Source organism: Orbicella franksi, chromosome 12 (genome assembly GCF_964199315.1).
Source record: "Orbicella franksi chromosome 12, jaOrbFran1.1, whole genome shotgun sequence".
NCBI lineage: Eukaryota > Metazoa > Cnidaria > Anthozoa > Scleractinia > Merulinidae > Orbicella > Orbicella franksi.
The window spans coordinates 6,374,541-6,394,419 of NC_138156.1; the positions used below are offsets into that span (position 1 = coordinate 6,374,541).

Genomic DNA, 19,879 nt, shown 5'->3' on the forward strand with positions numbered 1-19,879 from the left:
ATTCAATTGGAAAAACGCCCGTGCAAAGTAGAACTGACAGAGTTAACAGGACCTTGCGTTTTTAATGGTTCAAACAGAGGTTGAAGTATAGAGAGTTGACATATAAAATTTTATAGTGTGGTATTCCATAGTTAAAACGTAATAAAATGATCTATTTCTCAGGAAAATGTAATACTTTGTTCAATGAAAACTTTTTTTTTTTTCTCTATTACATCTCCAAAGATGTCTAAGTTAATTACGCCATTTGAAAGCTATAAGTGAATGCAGTTTCCGCGGTACGTTAAGATTTAGAGACCACGATACAGACCTCACTGCTTTTGTTGTGTAAACCAAGTTGTTCTAATGTTAACTAGATGTATTTACATGACAAAAGCAGAGAGGTCTGTATCGAAGCAAGGTCACCTCCAGCCTCGCTGCCATTCAAAGGCTAGGTCACCGAGCAGACAACTGTAAAACGGTCTCTTTACTATCCATGCTATTACGTAATCCATCAGACATAAGAATGACTGAAGATAAACAGTTGTCATTCGGCTGGCTGAGATTTCGTCCGACATGGCTGCAGTTCCTCAACACTCCAAAATGGTTCTTATTCTTCTTGAGTCAGTATTTCTTCACTCAGAGTATCGTTGTTAATGGAGTATATCCAGGGTCCATCAGCACTATAGAGAAGCGGTTTGGTTACTCCAGGTGAGTGCGTGCTTTTAATTTTGAAGCCGATTACGTTTTGTTTACCTGCCTGCTATATACATGTTCATGAAGTGGTTGTACGTGACAAAGCAGTGAATCTTACGTTTGTTAAGTTTTGTTTAGCGCTAAAAAAAGAAGACAAAAAGATCTGCAAGTTTTATGTGCAGTAATAAAATTAATAACCATAATACAATATTAAAAAGTATCTGTAAAGTCTGTAAATCCCTCGTGACTGATGATCATGACTCTTGAAAATCATTTGAAGTGGTCGATCGGACTGACTTTTGATTCTAATATAATAATATAACCGTGCGTGCCTACGTTGTGATATAAAGCGGAGGTAAAACGTTTTCTGCATGGATGATTTGGCAACTACTAGTAAACGAGAAACAGAACCAACACATTCGACCGATAAGTGCTGCCAAAGATTTTATTGAAAAAATCGTTTTCAAGAGAAACTTTCTGAGGATTTTTTCATTGGAAATTCTCACTTGAAAATATGGAGGAAAAAGGTACTGTAGGCAAGTGCTTTCTGTAACAACATAATATACACTGTTTTAAAAAATTTAAATTTATGAACTTGACAACTACTCAATTGTTTGCTCTTCCATTGTTTTTGCGTCTAATATTTGCGTCATAAAACAACTGTGCATGTTGGAATCAACTTCTTTTAGCAAGAGTTCTTTCAGTTCAATCTTACAAAAATAATAAAAAACAAAATTTGAAAAAGAAAAATAGACATTGAATGTTGTCTTTTATTCATACTCAGCTGTGTAATTGATAATTCGATGATGCGCAGCTAAAAGCATGAATCAATTATTTTTTTAGTATTGCTAATGGCATGGATAAATGTCTCCCTCGAGACGAAGTGATGAGCGTGCGTCACTGTATTACGATGAACGCTTATCCGCACTACGCTGGAGGAATTTGAAAACAGACACTTCTCTCTGAAAACGCATCAAACCTTATTCGTCTACACTACGCCGGAGATACTCAAAGTCGCAGGGAAATCTCATCATTACCGTGACGCCATCGTTTTCGAAAAACTCTGTTTTCAAAATGTTTTCCGTCCACATGAAAACGAAAGGCCGGTACGTGTTTTCAAATTCCTCCGGTTTGAAGAGCGTTTTCGAAAAGTTCTGTTACCGTGACGGATTAGTGTGGACGTTAGACTTTATAACTGAAGAAAATAGCTGCGTTTTCAAATTCTCTGGCGTAGTGTGGACGGATTAAGCTCAATTACAAGCCGCTGTCAGGGTATTCGAGTAAACAAGTCGTTTGTTTTTTTTTTCCTCTGGTTGGAAAAAAGTCGGCGTTGAAAAACTATTGTGCCTTTTATGCTTTATCTTTCAAGAAAGACAAAAAATCTATTCACTTCCTTTTCGTGTCACAAACGAGGTAAAATAAATATAAAATAGCTCATAATATCCTGTAACAAATAAAATTTTGTACAAGATGAAGAAGAAGAAGCAACAACCTGATTGTCCTTATTGCCATGACATTGATCAGACCCCACTCCATTAATTTGTAGAATTTCCAACTGCTAAAACCTTTTGGAATAAATTTACAAAAAAGTGGTACAATGCTACATGTAGAGGGAACATTGCTATGGAGCAAACCGAAATTATCTATGGTGTTTTAAACGCACATCGCCCGGTTTAACCCTGAATGACCTGATCATAATTGGAAAATATCATTAATGTAAAGAAGTTCTTTACATTATCGCAATACAAGATGAAAAAAGACCTCAGTTCACAGATTTCGTAACGTTCGTTAATGAAAAAATTGAATTAGGGAAATACATCGCGATTACGACAAATAAACTATTTTCTTTTACTAAAAAATGGTCCAACTTCAAGTTTTAAACAATTAAAAATTGGAGGCTAGCTGTGCAAAAATACAAATATTGTTACTATCTATTTTGGTCACGCAAATTTATCAATTTGTAAGTAATTGTATTGTATCGTAGTATTAGTATTGTTCTCAGTATTATAAGTATCGTCATGTTAGTAATATCGTATTGTAAGTAGTTCCGTATTTCTTCAAGTCGTTTTATTACCGTATTGTTAATAGTATAAGTATTATAGTATTATTTTATACGTAGTATAGTTTAAGCAGTTTGTTGTAACTTGTTGCGCATGAAATAAATAAATAAATAAACAAATGTCGATAGAAACACAGGGAATGGTTTCCATAGTGTTCACTATAGACACAAATTACAATGTTTTACGATAACTGCAGAAATTCTCGCGCTCTCATTGGCTAATTTTCATTGTCAATAAGCGGACAGACGCATGCATTCATAATTTATGCGATGCGTCAACGATTGAGAGCGGACAATTTGACAATTTGATATCGTGAAAAAAAAAGACGTCATAACATTGTGAAGATAACCTGCGGATCCACTCGGCGATCCATAGCTACTTTGACAATGTTATGACGAAATTAATGATCAATAACAGGACGGACGCATGAAAATTTGTTAACTTAGTGATAACCGCTGACCATAATATTCAAAACTAAATTTTACAGTTACATGATGGGAATGGTGACCAGCAGTTATGACGTAGCAGCCATGATCTTAACTCCGCTGATAAGCTATATCGGAGGCTCACGAAAGAAGCCAGTGTTCTGTGCCTGGGGTCTGTTCACAATGGGCATCGGTTTCTTTATTTTCATCCTGCCACATTTTGTCTCGCCTCCTTACGAAGCAGGTATGTCCGTCCTAAGCGTTCATCAAAAGAAAAAGAATTAAAAAAAATACTAACGGCGTATTTATGTCTTGTTCTACACCAATAAGGTGCCCTCACGAATGCCATTGTGAGTGACTCGGGACTTTGCGCGGCAAATCGCACTGATTTTGGCGGGAAAAGTGATTGCAACGAAGAAGCCGCCAGTGGAAATACTCTTTACTACGCGCTGTTCATTCTGGGAATGGTTGTAGCAGGCGCCGGTTGCACTCCTATGATCGCTTTGGGAATTCCATATATGGATGAAAACGTCAGCGCTAAGGTGTCACCCATGTACGTGGGTATACTTATGGCCTGTGGAATTACTGGTTAGTTGTCATGGTGACTCGATTTAACCCTTTCTAGTTGTATAATGACTTTTCTGTCTTCAACTGAACAAGTCGTGCGATTAAAACTATATGCAGTCAACAGTACATATATAGTCATTATTCTAAATATTATATTACTAGTTCAACTGGGGTTTATAAGAGTTTCTAAGAGTCACCAAAGTGCCCAGGCTGGAAGAAGAATTTCTGCTCTATCAGCAAGTAGTTGTCCATGAGAGAATCAATCAATATATGAAAGAATCAATCGATATGTGATGAGTGCGATGAGTGTTTACTTAACGTATATACAATGGCTACGTATACATGTATGTGGTCTACGTTCTGTTACTCAGATTTTCAAATGCCCGCCGAATCCCTGGGACTATATTTTTGTTGTATTTGTCACTGAAATTGCTATTAATCACAGAATAAAAAAAACATTGATGTTTGTAACAGTTCGATTTTTTTCTTTATTCGTGTATTTTCTTTTCATTTCATTTCAGGTTCCGCTGTTGGATTTGTGTTGCTCACAAGCTTTCTTTCAATGTTTGTGGAACTTGGTGTCCAGACCTCGTTAACAATGCAGGATACACGGTGGGTGGGGAACTGGTGGCTAGGGTTTGCCATATTTGGTGCGATCTGCGTATTTTGGAGTGTTTGGCTGTTAGGATTCCCGAAAGAGTTTCCGCTGACCAAGAAACAATGGGAAATCGAACTCGGCGTAGGTGAAACTGCAGCCAAAGTGGTAGGTTGCTTCTTTAGAGTGTATGATGTAGTTTTATTTTCTTCCTTGAAAGATAAAAAATGCGTGACAAGTAAAGTGAACATAACCTAATCGTTTTCCTTGGCAACCAAGTTAACGTTAGGTAATGATTCCGTTTTGCGCTTTGGCGTCTCTCAGTAAACCATCCCCACCCAACCCCTACTCCTCGTCCCCGCTCCCAGCTCCCATTCCGTGAGTGAACTTTCCAATACCAACCATCTTTCAACAAGGGTTTGTCGAATTTTATTTGACTTTGTGAAGGGTTTGGTTTGCTGGTTTAAAGTTAAATTAGAGCAGGATTGAACATGTTTAGACATGGCACTTAGCAGATCTCTCAAATAAGAAATGTCTGGTACTCTCTCCTAGACAAAAAAAGACGAAGTAACAGAAGAAGGAAGAGAAAAAGCAAGCTACACCAAGTTGAAAGATCTTCCCAAAGCAACAAAACTCTTGTTTTCACGCCTTCCTTTCGTATTCATCACACTTGGTGTCTGCTTGGAGAATTTTACTTTTACAGCTGCAACTGCGTTTCTGCCAAAAATCATGCAAACGCAGTTTTATCTGCCACCTGGCAAAGCAGCTCTTTTGTTTGGCGTGATAGCTGTACCTTGTGGATTCTTAGGCAACTTGATAGGTGAGAAATAAACACAATATCCAAAGTAGCTGGAACTTCTGCCACAATAGCAGGTGCTCTCATCGGCTACTTTGAGGTCACGTAACAATCAGACGGTTGCCGCCTATGTATTCACCAGGGTGGCAATAGACATTGCCAACTCTATGACGTCAGAGCTCAACAGTGCACCGTTGCCCTTGAATGGTGGCCGGCCAACAACGGCTGTTTTGAAATGAGATCTATTGATTTTCACGTTGGACTTATCTCTTGGTAACTGGTACCTAACCTCGAATATCCAGTTAATTTCTTTCACTCGAATCTCTAGGGAGACATTGAGATTCTCAGGAAACATGATTTACTGTTTCCCTTGGGCCGAGTAGTTCATTTGATGGTTTATCGGCGTTCAAACCTTCAGACGATCTATCGTCGAGGACCCGAATTCCATGGAATAAATGCAGTTTACTTTCTGCCATGGTTCACTGGCTTTTCCCCAAGAAACTCAAAACAGCTAAAAGACCTACTATTGAGCAACCGCGCGAGAAAGATTACTTACAGCTAAATAATTTCTTTTTCCAGGGGCGTATATCACCAAACGTCTAAAACTAAACCTGACTAATTCTGCCAGGATGTGTTTTATTGTCGCTGTATTTGGATTTATGTGTGCGTGTGTCCTGTACATCAAATGCGACACTCCAAATATTGCTGGTGTGAATAGACTATATCTGAACAGGTAAGAGGCTTTTTTTCTTATCTCCTCCCTCCTCCCTCCTCCCTCCCTCCCTCCCTCCTTCCCTCCCTCCCCCTCTCCCTTCCTTCCTTCCTTCCTTCCTTCCTTCCCTCCTTCCTTCCTTCCATCCTTCCTTCCTTCCTTCCATCCTTCCATCCTTCAGTTAGGGCAACTACTGTTCATGTGTAACAAGAACGAGTCATGAATTATATATTACCTTAAATTTCGTATAGCTCGGGTCCAGTCCAGCTCTCTTCACCATGTAACGAGGCCTGTAACTGTACTGGTGTAAATTATGCTCCTGTGTGCGGTGGACCGCTGACCTATTTTTCGCCCTGTCATGCTGGTTGTAGTGAGGGGAACAAAACGAACAAGGTACGAAATGTCAAGTCATCGTTGTGGCGTGCAATGTCGCTGTATATGTTTACTGTATTTTTATTTTACTGTATTATGTTGAGCTCGTTGTTATCTTGTAATCCTTTTCTGTGTCATTTCCTTTCAGGGTTCCTTTTCCTACTCCAACTGCGCCTGCGTCACTAAAACTGGCAAAACAACAGGGGAAGCGAAGAAAGGCACATGCGATGTTGACTGCGGGCTCAACTTCGTACTCTTTTTAACCCTTCTTGCTTTATTTCCGTTTTTGATGTTTCTGAATGACACTCCAGCGACAATAGTGACCTTACGGTTTGTAAAGCACACTAGCATTGTTCAGCAAACTTTCACCTTGATAATCTCTTGTTTAAACGTATTATTAATTCATCAGTTTTACAGTTTATACAAAAGAAACCATAACCGTGAGGGTGTTTTGTTGATATCGATCTGATCTTAATTAGCATTGATCTTTACCAGATTTTATTACACCATTTTCTCGTCAAGAGGACTGCCTCCTGCCAGTTGGGATTTTTTAGTCTGTTATGTTTATTTACAATATTTGTTTATTTCCGTTTAAGTGGCATGCCTGAAAACTAGCAAGTTGTAGCTAAGCACATCGACCACTATAAATATTCAACATTTAACATTTCTTTAAATTTCAGGAGTGTCCCACCCAGTCAGCGGGCGTACGGGTTAGGAATCCAGATGGATCTTGTCAGGATTCTGGGGGCCATTCCAGGACCAATCGTGTTTGGCGTCTTACTGGACGAGACATGCATACTTTGGAACACAAAGTAACTGCGCTTTATTTGTGATTTTGCTTTAGAGCAGCTTTCAATTGAGTGTCGTAAAATTTAGCCACAACCAAAGTAACCACTCTGGCAAATCACAAAGGTCACAGACAATCCAACGAACCAATCAAAACTCGAAGTAAATATGTGTAGCAGACGCGAAGCGCCGGAAAACGAGTGCGAGCGAGTCACGCTTGGCTTTGGTTTTACTTCTGATTGCATGAAGAAGTGACCCGAGTTTTGTTAGCCAATCGTGAAGCGTATTTATTCAAGACCAATTACTTTTCGACACTCAAGTGAAAACCGCCGTAAATTAAATGTACTTCAGAGTAACTATAGGTTGGTTTTGGATAATAATGGATAATGAATGTTAAAGTTAGCTTTACGACAATCTTCCAAGGACTTTATATATATAGAACTGGCGTAAAGAGGTTAAGGTGGCACATTTTAAGGATAGTGATCTAACTCCCTCCCCCCACCCCCCTAGCCTCCTCGCGGAAACTTTTTGGTCAAAAGGGCATCTGCCACATCTGCGTGGCTGAAGTTCCTGGGAAGCTGGTTCATTTTATTAGTTCCTTACTATGACAGTGTTTGTCTAGATGTACCGTAATTTTATATAAATAAACTTCAAACGGGGTAGCAATTCTTAGAGCCGTGATGCAACGCGCCCCTGTTGTTTGACAATGCTAAGGATGTCTGTGAAAGAATGAGCTTTCATTACAGATGCGGTAGAAAAGGCTATTGTCTGGAGTACGACCATGATGGACTGGCGCAAGTGCTGGTGGGAGTTTTTGCCACATGTAAATTCATCACCATGGTATGTTTCTTTCTGTCGTGGTTCTTTTGCCGACGATTTCAAACCAAAGAGAAGATGAAAGATGTTAAAAACGAAAGAGAAAGAGAAGAAGAAGCTAGAGAAGCCCTCACTGAAGCTAGTGGAAAAACATTGCTCTATAACCAGGAGACAGCGATGTGAAGTAAAACGCCCCCCCCGTCCCCCCCCCCAAAAAAAACGTGCGTTCAAGTTAGGTAATGAAACATGACCGCACCTCGTCACCCACTAAGTAATTTTAAGCTCACAGTCAAATTTTTTTTTTTTTAAAGTTTTCATTAAATTTAAAAATCTCAAGCTTGTGACGTCACTGTGTGGTTCAAATCTCGGGCGATTTTGACGAACATTTTGCACCAAATTCCTTTAGTGATCCGTCCTTCTACTCCTATGTTTTTTTATGTTCACTCAAACGGGATGGAGGCTAACTCGATAACCTTGCGATTCTATTAGCCTCCGTGCACAAACTATATACCATTTATATATGTATCTTTTTTTCTTTTTTATGCTAATGTTGTAATTTCAAAATGTAAGAGCAAAATAAGATGGGAGTTGAAATTGAAGTTGAAAATTTCCTTGTAAAGATCTACTCATTGAAAACATAAAATTGTGGATCCCCCTGTACATGATATAGTTCACCATCTCTGGTATGGTTGAAACTTTTTTCTGCAATATATGTGTCACTTTACACTCAGTCACTTTACTCTAAAACACTTCCTTTTATGATGTATATGATAAGAGTAAAAAGTGATTAGTTATATCAAAATTAGTTAAAGGGCATTGTCTAGATACTTGTGCTATTCTAAATAAAACGCTTTACGAAGAAAGATGTATTTGTTGATTTCATAACTGGCAGCGAAAAGATTCAACGTTATTCTAAAACTGCAGGGATAGAGTGCTTATGATGATACGGTCACACCAATGAATATATTTGCGGTACATTTCCGCCGGTTTCGAGAATCTGAAATTGCGCTTTTCGTTGATCATTCAATCAATGGTCGGAAGCAATCAAGTGAAGACAAGATTGAAATGATATCAAAAAAGAAGATACTGCTACATCAGTACACTTTCTTGACTTATATCGCTAAGCCGTACCCCTCCACAGTGACTGCAAATCCTTAGAACTATCAACAAGGATATACAGTAGTCACTGAAAGCAACAGAAAAGGATTCCTGGCACAAAGGGCCAAGATGTTCAACATTTTATTTGTAACCAAAATTGGCTTCAGTGTAGTCGTTAACGAGCAGTCTCTTCCACTAAACGATATACCAAGCCATTCGTCAAAGACCGTGACAGAGCTGAAAGGAGGAAACCCGTGAGCCAAACGTATAAGGCTAGAGTTTTATACGCTAGAGTCTTAAATCAGGTATGCAAAACATTCTTTCATCAGTTATGTAACAACTGTCCACATATGACCGTCGTGTCAAGTGACACAAGTTAGGTAATAGCTATCAAGGCTGGGGGCAAAAAATGACGCCGGGATAAAGTTGCTGCCAAAAATTGTCGCTCGTGAATATTACCGGATGAGGTGAAATTTGATCCAGGCTACATTCCATATTAGTGCTTGCCTCCCTTTACTTGTTCCTTATGAAAATTGAAGCAAACTCTTCGTCTCCGCAAGGTTAAACTACATAGCTGACTGTAGTTTGACTGCAATCCCGAACATATTTGAACACACTGAATGCCGGTGTCCCGCTCTGTCTACACAATCCTCCCAACATGGCAGTGACTGGAGATAAGTTGTCATACGGCTGGCTAAGGTTTCGTCCGACATGGCTGCAGTTCCTCAATACTCCAAAATGGTTCTTGTTCTTCTTGAGTCAGTATTTCTTCACACAGAGTATCGTTGTTAATGGAGTATACCCAGGGTCCATCAGCACTATAGAGAAGCGGTTTGGTTTCTCCAGGTTGGTGTGTTCATCGCGGGCAAAATTGCGAATCGGTTTTCTTATTTTCCGGCTACATCAGTAGGATGGGTGTTTCTAAATAAGAATAGTGGTACGAAAAAAGGCATTGAATCTTCTCCTTATTTGGCTCTTAAAACACAGATTTATAAGCCAGGCAATGAATAATGTGCTGTATAATTAGTATTATTTGCAGATTACTTCCAGTGACCCACGAGAGACATGCCAGAGAAGTTTACTTTGTTTCAGTTTTGCCCGTTTTTCATGCTGCAGACTCAATTCACAGAGTGCCCACCTCTGTTCGTTTGCTCGGTTAGTCACTGATAATAAGTAGAAACTAGCAGCTGCGACAGATGTAAGCTGCAAACAATGAATGGAAAAACAAACAAACAAACGAAAAAAAAAAAAATTTCAAGGTGAATTGTGGACTGACTTTGATTTGTCGCGACATAACAAGGGTGATATCTTATAACAGTCAGTGCTGAAATGCAGACTACAGACCCGAATACAAAATGCAGACTGCAGACTGGGTACAAAACACAGACTGAGAATGAAGACTGTTTCTCATCTGATACGAGACAACAAGCCATCTAAAAGCTTACCGAGTGTCACGGAATATAATAATACTTTCTGTTATCGGATACGTGTTGCCAGTTTAAACTTGTGACCTTGATCGCTACTCTATTGTGCTGCGGCTTGACCTGTCTGATTCTCTTTCCTGTTTTGTAGTCAAAGCAAAACAAGAAAGCGCACGAGACCTCGAAGAATTATTAGCAGCAGGTCTCTGGCACGGTTCACGAACGAAAAAAAAAAAAAAAAAAATAGCGAATCACGGATCACAGATATCGGAATTTCATTTTCCCAAACCAAGAAAATAAGCAGTAAGGTACTCTTTTTTAAAACCAGCTCTTACATTAGAGTGTTTAAAGAAAATAAAATCGTGAAGGGCGAAGTAAAGGCTCCATACCGCAAATAGCATACCTAAATCACGCTCGATAGACGACTCTAACCACTAGGAGGACTCACGTCTCAAAATCACGTAGAATAGAGTTAGCCTGTGTACAGCCGCCTCCCCTCCAAAAAAAATCGGGAAGGAGCGTCTGTGATTTACTGCTCATAATCACTCCTCCCCTATTGTTTTTGGAGGGGAGGGGCGGCTGTACACAAGCTCAATAGAGTGTGAAATTACGAATATCGGTTAATAATTCAAGTTCTCCACGTATCACCCAAAACCTGCAGGTCACGGATCACGAAGAATAACGTTTCACGATAAATAAAATTAGCTAATCACGCATCACGAGAACATCCCTGTACGACCCTCATTATAGCACCGTAGCAATATGTATCCATGAAGTGAACCTGAAACTAACGAGAACAGCGACAGCAGACATTACTGCTCTTGTGGAGAAAAGAACAAAGCGCGCACAACAAACATAAACTGCGGAGAACTACTTTTTCAAGTTTACACATCAGGTGTTGCGCTGCATTCATGTGCTGAGACACTTTAATCTCGCCAAAATGAATCACTTGGATATGACAACCGATATTCTCTTACAATTCTTCATTGCCGGTTTGTCTATTCAGTTGGACCGCGACGATCAAATGATTTTCCTTTTTCCCCTAAGTAAACCTTTATTTACCCTTGGCAGTGTTTATAGCACAAATTAAAGGCTAGTGGGGCCTAGCAAACAACTCAAACAAATAATTCAAATTAAACAAACATTGTTAAGAATCCCAACTGGCCGGGGGCAAACCAATTGCCTATTTACAAGCATGGCCGAGAATTTGAACTCGGGGCTACTTGTGAAGCAAATCCAGGTAGTGGTCAGAGCGAGACTTGAACTTGAGACCGCTGCATTGCGAGTCTGACGAGCTGACCACTCGGCCACGCTGCCTCCGTAACCCTAGACACATGTGTGGCTGCAACACTCTTAAAAATAACACTCAACCGAAATTTCAATAATACTTAATGATGGTTTCTAGTGATCTTGTACTCTGTTTGGGTGACAGCATAATTCTCAAAACCGTTTTTGTTACAGTTACATGATGGGGATGGTGACCAGCAGTTATGACGTAGCAGCCATGATCTTAACTCCGCTGATCAGCTACATCGGAGGCTCACGAAAGAAGCCAGCGTTCTGTGCCTGGGGAGTGTTTGCAATGGGTGTTGGTTTCTTTATTTTCATGCTGCCACATTTTGTCTCGCCACCTTACGAAGCAGGTTTGTCCAAACGACTCCGCCACGGTTGTCAATAAAATGTATTGTATATTAATATCAAAACCAATACTATATCTGTAATACCAACCTAAAACCAGTACCAGCGGACTTGCCAATGCTAATGCAAATACAAATGCTATTCAGTTGCTAATATCAGTGACAGTGCCGATACCACTGCCATTGCCAATTATTGCCAATGCCAGTGCTAATGCCATTCCTAGTGCCTATGCCAATGGAAATGCTAATTAATGCACATTCCTGCGTGACTTATGCCAGTTCCAGTCCCAGCGGCAATGCCACTACCATTTCATTGCCATTGCCAGCGCCAATTATTGCCGGCGCCAAATATTGCCAGTACATGCCAGTGCCAATGCCAGTCCTAGTGCCGGTCAATGCCAGTATAAATGCTAATCCCAATTATATTCCAGTTCCAATGTCAATCGTAGTGTCACTTTTACGGCTTAATGCCGGTTCCTGTACCAATTCCAGCCCCACTACCAATACGAATGTCAACGCCAGTACTTATACCCATTCCTATACTTATGCTGATTCTTACGCCGTAGCGTTTACATAATAATGCTAAAAGTCTTGTTGTACGTCTATGATAGGTGTTGTACATGTCACAAATACCACTTTGAGTGGAAGTGACTCAGGGCTTTGCGCGGCAAATCGCACTGATTTTGGCGGGAAAGGTAATTGCAAAGATGAAACCACCGGTGGCAATACTCTATACTACGCGCTGTTCATTCTGGGAATGGTTGTAGCAGGCGCCGGTTGCACTCCCATGATCGCGTTAGGAATTCCATATATGGACGAAAACGTCAGCGCCAATGTGTCACCTATGTACGTGGGTATATTTTTCGCCTCTGGAATTTCTGGTGAGTTGTCATAGGTAGTTTTTGATATATATGACGTCAGAAATATGATTCATAATTATTACTTGTTTTACAATAACTACACTTTTCGCAGCTTGTAAGACTAATAAAGACTTTGCAGCCAGGGGGCGTGTGAGCCAAGCGCGCTTCTTTTGCGAGGATCAACGCTTTCGACGCGAGCGCTGAGCGACAAGTGAAAAACGACTGTTTTGCAGCCTACCACTTATTGGCCTGCAATGAAAATGTTGGCAGTGTTAATTAAATCCAACCGGATGACATTTCCTATGTTGATTATTGTTAGGCTCGTAACCAGTACCTCGCTTTAAATTTTTAAATTCTTAATTCTTTTGAATTTCATTGACTGTCACTTTGAAAGATGTATGCTGTAGGTTACGAAATTTAAAGTTAAATCAAAATTTCTTCAAACCATGCGTAGTCCATTTGTCATGCTTGTTACATCATTTTGTTTTTGTTTCAGCTGTCGCTGTTGGATTTGTGTGTATCTCAAAGTTTCTTTCAATGTTTGTGGAACCTGGTGTCCAGACCTCGTTGGCAATCCGCGATCCACGTTGGGTAGGGAACTGGTGGCTAGGGTTTCCCATATTTGGCGCGATCTGTGTGTTTTGGAGCATTTGGCTTTTGGGATTCCCGAAAAAGTTTCCGCTGACTAAGAAAGAGCTGGGAATAGGACTTGGTGAAGATAAAACTGCAGCTAAAGTGGTAGGTTAATTTGCTACGTTGAACCTCTCCACAACGGCCACCTTGGGGACAGAGGAAAGTGGCCGTTGCAGAGAGGTGTCCGTTATGGAGAGGTAGGAGTGTGATATGACACCCGTTTTTGTCGTTGGGTAAATGCATAGTGTAGCATGAAAATACGTAACAATCAAAATATATCGATAAAACAGAAACCAAACAGAAACAGAGACCAACGACTCGCGCCTGTGGATCAAATTTCGTGACCTTTTCTATTAAAAATGGGTTTTTGTATAAAGCGTTCGTCAGTTGTTGATTAACTGGCCGTTGTCGAGAGGTTATTTTGGGAAGCGCTCTAGTGGCCGTTGCCGTCGTGGAGAGGTGGCCGTTGTAGAGAGGTTAAAATAAGAGAGAATGTATGGACCGGCCGCCGGGGCCCACGGTAGAGGGGTGGCTGTTAGTAGAAGTTCTACTGTAGTGTTACAGAGTGTTAATTAATGTCAAAGTTTGTTTTCCACGAGAGATGAATACCGCATTAACAGATCTTGAACGGGTAGACTGAAAGTAGTGTAGTCTCTCAATTTTCTCAGGATTAATCGAGAGTAAAATCCTTTAACAAAAACTTACGCAATTTGAGGGTTTTTTGGTTCACTTTGAGGTAAAGTTGTGCTATTTAATTTTAATCGAGAAATTATTATTTTTTTTTTTGAGTGAAAATAGTTTTGTAACGATCTGAAACTGCATGTGCATAAAACACGGATGATCAATGTACCCTACGTAGGCTGCGCAGGTTGTATTACCGTAATAAAGCACTTAGTGTAAGTCAATTTGGAACTCTTGTTATAATGATAACAGGTTATCATCCTGCTGTAATCATATAAGAAATGTCTGATTTTCTCTCGAAGGGCAAAGAAGAAGAAGAAAAAGAAGAAGAAAAAGAAGAGGGAAAAGTAAAGGCCAGCTACACCAAGCTGAAAGATCTTCCCAAGGCAACAAAGCTGGTGTTTTCACGACTTCCCTTCGTATTCATAACACTGGGTGTCTGCTTGGAAAATTTTAACATGTCAGTTGGAGGGGCGTTCATGCCAAAAGTCATACAAACGCAGTTTTATCTGCCGCCTGGCAAGGCAGCTCTTCTGTTTGGCGTGATAGCTATACCTTGTGCGTTCTCTGGCAACTTGTTAGGTACGGTAATAATAAAAAATATTAATCAAAAATTAATTTAATCAATTAATTAATGAAAAAACAGGATTCCAAAATGTTACGCGCTAGCTGGATGTTTTTTGTCAACAGCATGTCGGCGCTCTCATTGGCTACTTTGAGGTCTCATGACATCTGAAAATGAAACGGTTTTGCGCAAATTGTCCCTCTGGACGAAAACGTTGGTCTTATCGCAGTTCAAACCCAACATGAGGTTCTTCAGACAATCTGCCGTTGAAGTTTATAAATGCCAAAAATCTTAGAACTAAGAAATTTCTTTTTATAGGGGCATATATCAATAAACGTCTGAAGTTGAAACTGACTGAATCCGCCAGGATGTGTTTTATTGCTGCAGTACTTGGAGTTATCCTTGCGTGTTTTTTACACGTTAAATGTGACACTCCAAATATTGCTGGTGTCAATAGACCATATCTGAACAGGTGAGTCCTTTAACTTGCTTGCTTGCTTCCTCCCTTTCTTTCTTTCTTTCTTTCTTTCTTTCTTTCTTTCTTTCTTTCTTTCTTTCTTCCTTTCTACCTTTCTTCCTTCCTTCCTGACTTCCCTGCCCCTCTTTCATTTTTCTTTCTTTCTTACTTTATTTTTGCTTTGTAACTGTCTCTCTGCCTGTCTCTGTCTGTTTGTCGTTGTGTGTGTGTGTACCTGCCTGCCTATATGTCGGTCCTTATGTCTGTCTGTCTGTGTTTCTTTTTATCTTCCTTCTTCCTTTCCTTCACTAAAACCAACCACTCTTCCTATGAACTGGAAGGACAAGTGTTAAGTTAAGAATTCTGCCTTAAATTACATATAGCTCGGGTTCAGTCCAACTCTCTTCACCATGTAACCAGGCCTGTAACTGTACTGGTGTAAGTTATGTTCCTGTGTGCGGTGGATCGCTGACCTATTTTTCTCCATGTCATGCTGGCTGTAACAAAGCAAACAAAACGAACAAGGTATGAAATGTTAAAAAGAATTATCACAGTAACCATTCTATTGCCGTACATTTTTACAGGAGCACTCTTTTCTGGCAAGCTCGCAGTTATCTTGTAACATCTTTTCTCTGTTGTTTCCTTTCAGGGTTCTTTGTCTTACTCCAACTGTGCCTGCGTCGCTAAAACTGGTCAAACGTCCGGCGAAGCGACGAAAGGCACCTGTGGTGTTGACTGCAGGTTGAACTTGCTTCTGTTTTTGATCATTCTTGCTCTAATGCCTTTTACAGCCTGTGTGAATGACATTCCCGCCACTATAGTTACCCTGAGGTTTGTCATGTATAGTGTAGCTTTAGATCACGTTTTGCGAAAAAATGTTACTACACTACATCACGTTTCATGTAATTTCGTGGGCAGACACCCTTTGAACTCGACACACCAACTTTGTTCTCAGGGTCCTTTCACCTCCTCACTCGAGAAACGAAGGAAGAGATAGGAACAAGGCTGTCGTCACGCGTGGGGAAGGGAAGTTTGCTACGAGCCCAAAGGCATTCTGTGTAGGAGCTTAGCATGTTTGTCTTTAGCTCTTATTAACCGAGCTTAGTTGGTCTGTATGGGAGAATCCTGACCACGATCGTGAGTACAGACCGAACGCAGTTTATTATATGGCAAACACGAACAATTTAATTCGTTTAATGTAACTGGTTTGTACTAACTGACAGTTTGCTCGCGAACGGCGGACGGCAACGAGTAGCCGGCTGCGAGCAGGCACACTTGTTGTTTGGGTAGGGTATCGCGGGCAGGGGCGACGGAGCCGCAACCGCGAGCCGGCGAAGCTGTCGAGAAGAATGGGGCTTTTCCTCGCCCCATTCTTCTCGCAAGCTGGCGGTTGCGGCTCCGCCGCCGTTGCCCACGATACGGTACCCAAACAACGAGTGAGCCTGCTCGCAGGCCAGGCGATGAGCTGAATTAAATTCTGCCAAAGTTTAGCCGTCCTCTTTACTTTTTTTTTGCTAATTAGGCTTTTTGGCACCTCCATAAATAAATATTGTTAGATGAAAATAGTCAATAATTTTGCGTTTTAGTTTGCAATGTCGATTTTGTCTCGATCATGTCTATGGGGGCAACACTGGGCGTGAAAGGGTTAAGTACAAATTGAAATCAGTAGATTTTTGTTACAGTAAAATGCGACTAGAAAGTAATGGTAGACTTCAGAAAATCATCATTGGGCACTAGGATTTGTTCTGTTAGGTAATAGTCTCTTGTCATGGTATATTAAGTCGTCTTGTATGACAAACAAAATGCACTTCGGTTGATTAATGGTAGGAGAGCAACAAAGGGTCGATTAATATTGGGAAGACTAGGAATCGGCAATACTTTGCGTTTCAAACATTTTCTAGGTGTGGTTTTTAATCGTAAAAGAAAGTTTACGTTCATCTAACGTTGATCTAACAAAGAAAGAGTTTTACGGCGTCATTCAACGTTTGTTTCCGTTCGCCTCTCAACAAGTGCACCATAGATTAATCTGGGCTCTAAACAATCAGTTCAATGGGTATTTTGAGCTTAAAAACGCCGTTAAAATAGCTCAAAACAGTTTCCAGAAGTTTACAAAACGTTGATAAGTCATTATAACCAATCTTTATCACTTGATGCCACAAACATGATATCACAAAAATACCCAGTCATTGTTGAACTCGCTGTTATCATTTTCGTGACACAATAGGTTATCATAGCAGCAGTACGACCTGCTAAAAACACTCTTAATTTTAGCTTTAACAGCTAATAATTCGAAGCAAGCTCGGTGACCCCCATTATATGACGAATTTTGATAAGCAGGATAAACGCAACTTTTGGCAAAGTTTCAAAACATTTTGTAAATGGGGTTCAGAGCCACCTTAAATTTTTGATAAATTATGGGTGATTTTAGCAGGTCATACAATTGCTATGGCAACCTATTTTGTCAGGAATGTATGATAACGACGTGTACATCAATGTTGGGCAGTTTTTTGATACCAGGATTGTAGCATCCATGGATAAGAACCTTAAGATGAGTGTCCAGTGGTGAATAATGACAAGCCTTCGATGCCCAGATATTTGTATACAAGCTAAATTTGATAATTTTCGTTCACGACATTAAATGAAAAAAAAGCACTTTTTCTATTTCAGGAGTGTCCCACCCGCTCAGCGGTCCTATGCGTTAGGAATCCAGATGGATCTTGTCCGGATTCTGGGGGCCATTCCAGGACCCATTGTTTTTGGCGCCTTACTGGACAAGACATGCATACTTTGGAACACAAAGTAATTATGCTTTACTTGTAATTTTACTGTACACGTATGTCAGAATAACCATAAGGCGGTTTTTGCTGACGTCATTGTTTACATTTTTTCCATTAGCATGCGTTTTTGTACAGAGAAGACATCATGATAGAGCATAGCAGATTTGCACTTGTCGTCATTTGACTACAACTACCAGAATTCCTTTCGTTTTTTTCTTTGAAGCCCCAGTAGGGTTTAAATAACAGTTGCCCTGATTAGCATAAGAAACAGAAAAACTGAAGGATTCTGGAAGTTGTAGTCAAATGACGCCATCATGTAAATCGCCTATTGCCTCCAAACAGTTCAATTCCTTGTGAAACTTTGTAATTGTTGAAAATGGCTCTTTGGATTTCATATTGTAGGGGATTTTGGCTTTCACAAATTGCAAAATTTGCCACAAGCACCCTCAGAAGAAATCGCTGAACGATCAATATTAATCTAACCACCCACTACAACTCGTCACTTGCTATCGCAGTGTTGAGTTAAAGGCGGCGTATAGAAGACAGCAGAGTTCATTTTAAGGATGGCCTCTTCTTACCCTCCTAGCTGCACGATTTTTCGCCCAAAGAGCATCGTGTGGTTCACGTTCTCGACAGCTGGTTAATATTTATTGATAGCTTGCTTGCTTTGAAAACGTTTGCTTAGGGGTACCGTTACATATTCTGCAGCAATTCTTAGAGTCATAATGCATGTAACGCTCCTGTTGCGTGACAACCCTTAAGAGTGGTACGGTTGTGAAGAAATGGTTTTTAATTACAGGTGCGGTAGAAAAGGCCATTGTCTGGAGTACGATCATGATGGACTGGCGCAAGTGGTGGTGGGAGTTTTCGTCGCGTGTAAATTCATTACCATGGTATGTTTCTTTCTCTCGTGGTTCTTTTGCCGGCGACTTCAAGCCACGGAAAAGATGAGAGATGTTAACAATGAAGATGGTAAAAAGGAAGGAGAAGGAGAACGTGAAAAAGAAAAAGGAGCTGGAGCCAGTGAGAAAGAATTACCCTGTAACATGGAGACAGTGATGTGAAAAGAATGTGCCTTTAATTTAGGAAAAAAAGCAATAGCGTATGTTATCATTTATCCAAGTACTTTCAAGCTGTCTTGAATTCTCTACGATGTTTTGTCTCAGATTCACTGCAATATGAACATCACTTTTTGCTTAACGCTACACCCCGAATGTTTTTTGGTCTCCTGGTGGTTTTCTAGATGCCTATCTTAATTGTTGTACTTGTGTATACTTCTTTTATTATTGCGGCAAATAAATGATAATGATTATGATGATTATGATGCTTATGAACTTGCAGAATTCGTTGCACGTCCAAAAATATTTCCTTTGAAGTCCATAACATGTATCGATGATGTCATATGGCGTAGAAACGACGTCATTATCTCCAAACAGCTTCCACCGTACCTTGAATTTCATGATTTTTATAAGACCTTTGAAAACCAAAGGAGTCCAAATTGATAAAGAAAGCTCAATTTATCCTAAAAAGTAAAAATTCAGAATGTAACAACGTTTAAATTACAGTTGCCATCTTTGACCAATAACATATCATATACAAAATTGCTCACAGATAAATTTTAACAGAAATCACCAAATTTGCCTTTAAAGACCTTTAAAGTTACAACCGTTCAAAGTTGATCATAAATCAGAGTTTTTTTATTCATAATATTGTAATTATTTTCGAAAATCTCAAGCAAAGGAACCGCAAATCACTATGACCTAATCAGAGAATTTTATACTCATGATGTTATTAAAAAGTCTGATGGAAAGAAAAGAGTGTAGTCAGAAGTTGTCTGCTTCAAATTGCTTCAAGATCCTAGAAAAATTGAAGCTAAAAAACATAATTAGAAAAAGTAATCGAAAAAAAAGAAAAAGAAAGCCACTCAAATGGTCCACAAAGCGTAAAAC

The 19,879-nt window shown here is 39.9% G+C and overlaps 2 protein-coding genes across 2 annotated transcripts; both read left to right on the forward strand.

The window, feature by feature from the left end:
* Nucleotides 1-399: 399 nt before the first annotated feature.
* Nucleotides 400-8,186, forward strand: LOC145463070 (solute carrier organic anion transporter family member 4A1-like). Its single transcript, XM_081446787.1, has 10 exons — nt 400-687; nt 3,220-3,401; nt 3,488-3,745; nt 4,246-4,487; nt 4,872-5,139; nt 5,695-5,848; nt 6,079-6,220; nt 6,348-6,529; nt 6,880-7,011; nt 7,732-8,186. Exons 1-10 carry the CDS (start codon nt 473-475, stop codon nt 7,982-7,984), a joined length of 2,028 nt encoding a protein of 675 aa, XP_081302913.1. The 5' UTR covers nt 400-472; the 3' UTR covers nt 7,985-8,186.
* Nucleotides 8,187-9,137: 951 nt separating this feature from the next.
* Nucleotides 9,138-19,820, forward strand: LOC145463069 (solute carrier organic anion transporter family member 4A1-like). Its single transcript, XM_081446786.1, has 10 exons — nt 9,138-9,745; nt 11,782-11,963; nt 12,569-12,838; nt 13,314-13,555; nt 14,434-14,713; nt 15,015-15,168; nt 15,537-15,678; nt 15,803-15,984; nt 17,821-17,952; nt 18,730-19,820. The coding sequence occupies exons 1-10, from the start codon at nt 9,558-9,560 to the stop codon at nt 18,992-18,994; spliced, it is 2,037 nt and encodes a 678-aa protein (XP_081302912.1). The 5' UTR covers nt 9,138-9,557; the 3' UTR covers nt 18,995-19,820.
* The last annotated feature ends 59 nt before the right edge of the window (nt 19,821-19,879 follow it).

What these genes read in the sequence shown, in the direction of transcription:
- LOC145463070 (XM_081446787.1), top strand. Translation starts at nt 473, where the DNA reads ATGCTATTACGTAATCCATCAGACATAAGAATGACTGAAGATAAACAG. An exon ending in CTCGCCTCCTTACGAAGCAG is followed by an intron (nt 3,402 to 3,487) that starts GTATGTCCGTCC and finishes TACACCAATAAG; the next exon opens with GTGCCCTCACGAATGCCATT. An exon ending in AGGGGAACAAAACGAACAAG is followed by an intron (nt 6,221 to 6,347) that starts GTACGAAATGTC and finishes ATTTCCTTTCAG; the next exon opens with GGTTCCTTTTCCTACTCCAA.
- LOC145463069 (XM_081446786.1), top strand. Translation starts at nt 9,558, where the DNA reads ATGGCAGTGACTGGAGATAAGTTGTCATACGGCTGGCTAAGGTTTCGT. An exon ending in TTTCGCCTCTGGAATTTCTG is followed by an intron (nt 12,839 to 13,313) that starts GTGAGTTGTCAT and finishes TTTTTGTTTCAG; the next exon opens with CTGTCGCTGTTGGATTTGTG. An exon ending in GTTCTCTGGCAACTTGTTAG is followed by an intron (nt 14,714 to 15,014) that starts GTACGGTAATAA and finishes TTCTTTTTATAG; the next exon opens with GGGCATATATCAATAAACGT.